Source organism: Aplysia californica, unplaced genomic scaffold (assembly GCF_000002075.1).
Source record: "Aplysia californica isolate F4 #8 unplaced genomic scaffold, AplCal3.0 scaffold00034, whole genome shotgun sequence".
Lineage (NCBI taxonomy): Eukaryota > Metazoa > Mollusca > Gastropoda > Aplysiida > Aplysiidae > Aplysia > Aplysia californica.
The window spans coordinates 1,118,409-1,122,167 of NW_004797304.1; the positions used below are offsets into that span (position 1 = coordinate 1,118,409).

At 39.4% G+C, this 3,759-nt stretch overlaps 1 protein-coding gene across 1 annotated transcript in view; it reads right to left on the reverse strand.

Moving 5' to 3' along the window:
- Positions 1–3,759, reverse strand: part of LOC101859762 — a 26,746-nt gene that overhangs the window by 2,280 nt on the left and 20,707 nt on the right. The window contains exons 7-8 of the mRNA XM_013091349.2: positions 3,112–3,341; positions 1,604–1,788 (exon numbers count right to left, since the gene is read on the reverse strand). Coding sequence (XP_012946803.1) covers positions 1,604–1,788; positions 3,112–3,341 — 415 coding nt within the window. The remainder of the gene's footprint in view (positions 1–1,603; positions 1,789–3,111; positions 3,342–3,759) is intronic.

The following is a 3,759-nucleotide window of genomic DNA, read 5'->3' on the forward strand; positions in this document are numbered from 1 at the left end:
CAGAAGAAGAAGAAGAAGAAGAAGAAGAAGAAGAAGAAGAAGAAGAAGAAGAAGAAGAAGAAGAAGAAGAAGAAGAAGAAGAAGAAGAAGAACAACAACAACAACAACAACAACAACAACAACAACAACAACAACAATAACAAACTATTGAATTTCAAGACGTCTGGCAGTGCGCTGAATTAGATGGACTGAACTTTATCGAAACTATTATAATGGTTACAGACTGTTTCCTTTGGGTGGCTTATTTTTCAGCACTCACAATGGAATTCGACCTGATTTTCTCGAGTGTCGTTTGCTCTGTCGACCAGGACCGATAACTTAAAAACACTTTTACAAACAAAAGTTCCCTGTTTTTTCCCTTATGGGAATTACTTGTAAATTCGTTTGATAGGGATCATATCAATTTCCAAAAACAACATCACAATTGTTGTTGGACCTGAAGCCTAAAAGAAAAAAAAAAGAAAGAAAAAAGCTCCAACAAAACGATGCCTGAAATATATACTCTGCATAACATTTTTTTAAAAACATATAATCTTAATGTCCAAAACACAGTGCGAATACATGTATTTATTTCTTGTATCGTTTATTAAGGCTTCAGACACGTCTAATTCATGATTTCTCAAGTTACCCAGCCTCTTACATCTTCACTAATCTTTTGTTTAAACGATTTTCTTTTCTTTCTTTTCGGCGTCCTTCCTTTTCATTGACAATTATGGACGTCGGTTAACAGAGACTATCTTTTGAGTGTCTTAATGATGTCAGCCAACCCTACCCTGTAACCTCCACTCACAACAGCCGGATGCGCTGTTAGCTCATTCGTTATTATGCTGAATTACGATGCGGATGACTAAGGTTTGAATCCCATAGAGGTGAACTTGAACGAAGTTGTTCTGCGGATTGTTCTGTGCTTTTCAGTCACTTGGGTCAGTTTTATCCCGGGTAGATCATAAACTGGGGATCTGTCCTGCCCCGTAGAGTACAAAGGAATGTCAAAAGGAGCATTGAAACCATACCACGCGGAGTATAAATAAAGATTTATTTAAATCATTTGTTCTTAAAATAAACTAAAAGCGTCTTTCGCATATCGTCGCCTTCGAGATAGAAAAAGTGACATCGTGTACATTTTTTTGGAGAAAGAAAACAACTGATTTATATAAAGGACGATTTACAATTATCTGATTTTCATAGGCTATTGTTCATAGGTCCAGTTTTGGTTGTTTAATTAAAATAATTTTTTACCAGCATAGACACACGTTTTTTAGAATACGTTTCGCGTAAATAAATTGTCAAAATCGAAAATTTTGTAGTTATCCGATCTTATCAGGATGGCAACGACATCATAGCACCAGGATGATCTAAAGTGTGGACTCACAAAGAGCGGAGTCCCCGTATGTGCTAGGAGGTCAAGTAAATTCCGAATGAAGGACTCAAATTTTCTTTACCAAAATGATCTCTCAAGGTGAACATAGATACGCGTACTGAAAGCACCAATGCAAAAGCTTAATCGGTGGTTGGTTGAAAGAAAGAACCCAATAATAAAAAAGCAGAAACAAATCTTACCCTATGTCTGATTTAAGATAAAAAAAAAATTAAACCCACTCACCCCTGAGCTCGATAATGAGCTCTCCCAGAAAGTCGTTGGCTTTGAAACGGTCGTAGTCCCAGACGGTTATCTCGAGTACTTTGTTCTGTAACTCCAGGCGAGCTACGTCTTGGAACATGACCGTCTGGTGCCACTCAGGGTTCAAGGTCCGGGCGATGTGCTTTGTGCGACGCTTGTTCTCGGGCCTGGAAAAAAGATGATTGATGGTAATGATTGATGGTAATGATTGCCTGTAAATGATTGATTGTACATAATTTATGCCCCCATCAATATAAACAGATCAATAAGGAGGCCGGTGGGCTTCAACACTCTCCATAAGGGACAATCAAGGCTGGGTGGATCGCAGAATTGTCACAGACAGACGGAGACACTCGCATGCGCGCACACGCATAAACTATGCAAAAGCACTGATGCATGCGTTCACTCCACAGTCACATGAAAATGATAACTTCGAAGTGGAAGATCAGAGTCATGGATACACAAACACAGACAAATGAACTGAGACATGGACACACAAACACAAACACACGAACACAAACATGGACACACAGACACAAACACAAACAAATGAACACAGATACACGCATGCAATCAATATGGGCCCCGGAATCAGCTCTGTGTGTGGTTTTCTCCTTCTTGCCTATCAAACAACTGTCAGCTGTATTGTTCCTCCTTCATTTCTTTTGTAAGTAACTCTCCTATAACACCTCTAATCTTTGGTTTTATATGACCCATTTGTGGTGCACGTGCTGTATAACTCTTTCTAAAACTAAACTGAACTGAAGTGAGAGTTAACACTCATAGTTTCAGTGTGGCTCGCGAACCTACCAATGATTGATAATGAAAGTGGCCCATGATGATTTGATGATAATCAATAAACCCCCCCCCCCCCACACACACACCAAAAAAAAATGTTTGTCTTGAAAGTAAAAACCAGCTTCTTCGGCGCCTGGATCTAATATTGTATTCAATGAAATGATACAAGACTATGCTCTAGTGTCAGTTTATTAGTCTCACTTTTGAGAGATTGTGTATTTCTACTAATTTCATCCAATTTTCTCCTGCTTGGGCTCGCTACATATTCAGAAATACTTAATCCGGATATATTCCGGCCCGTGTCTTAGACAACTTTTATTGCCCATGGCTGTTGTTCGGGCTGGCTTTGACAAGCAGTGACAGAGCGCCTAAATTGTGTTGGACTTAGTCTGACTTAGCCCATTATCAATGCATATTCGCTGCCTCACAATTACAAAGTTCTATCTGCTCAGTACCTAGTTTTGAGAAATTTGACTTAAGCAATTTTGAGTTTCACAATTTGTTAAGATTTTTCGAATGCAATTCTTTGAATATATTGATATCGACTTCGAATAACCTTACAGTTTAAATAGAGCAGATGCAACATTTGGTTTCTGATCTCATGGTCTTAGTAACTCACAATAGCCAACAATGTCAGAGAGAACTTTGTAATTCTGAGGTAGCGTATTGTCGAAACTCGAGCCTGAACTGACCCTCTTCCAGGTAGGAGATACAGCTTGACGAAAGGATCCGATAGGCCGTTCAGATCACGTGGTCTCAGGTTCCTGGCTTGAATGACGTGGACATTGAGAGTGTTGTCGAAATCGTCATGGCTTATCTGAAGCTGGGGAAAAGGAAATATTGATTTGTTACCGTAATCATCATCATCATCATCATCATCATCATCATCATCATCATCATCATCATCATCACCATCATCATTGTTTCAACCTGTTCATGCCAGCCTTTGTGTCTACAGTTTCTTTTAAAAGTTATTACGCCCTTGAAGAAGCAAACAACGAAAAGTGCAAGAAAAAGTGGAAAATATCTCTAAGGTTATCTCACCAGTCTCCATTGTCCATTGTGTCTTTTAACAGCACACTGGTAATGAATACGTCATAAAATCTACCCCAGGCAAGCTTTCGTGTTGAATTCGTTATCAGAAAACTTCTACAAGACCGTGCGTATGGCAGGGACGTTTGACAAATGTGCTCGTCGCGTGGTACTGTGGTCCCATGTCAGTGGCAGCGTAAAATAATATGTGTCACGACGCGGTGGAATCAGACGCTCGTCAATTTTTGGGCATTTGGAATTTTTGGTATCATGATAAAGCTTGTTCACTTGTCTTGCTTTTGATGACC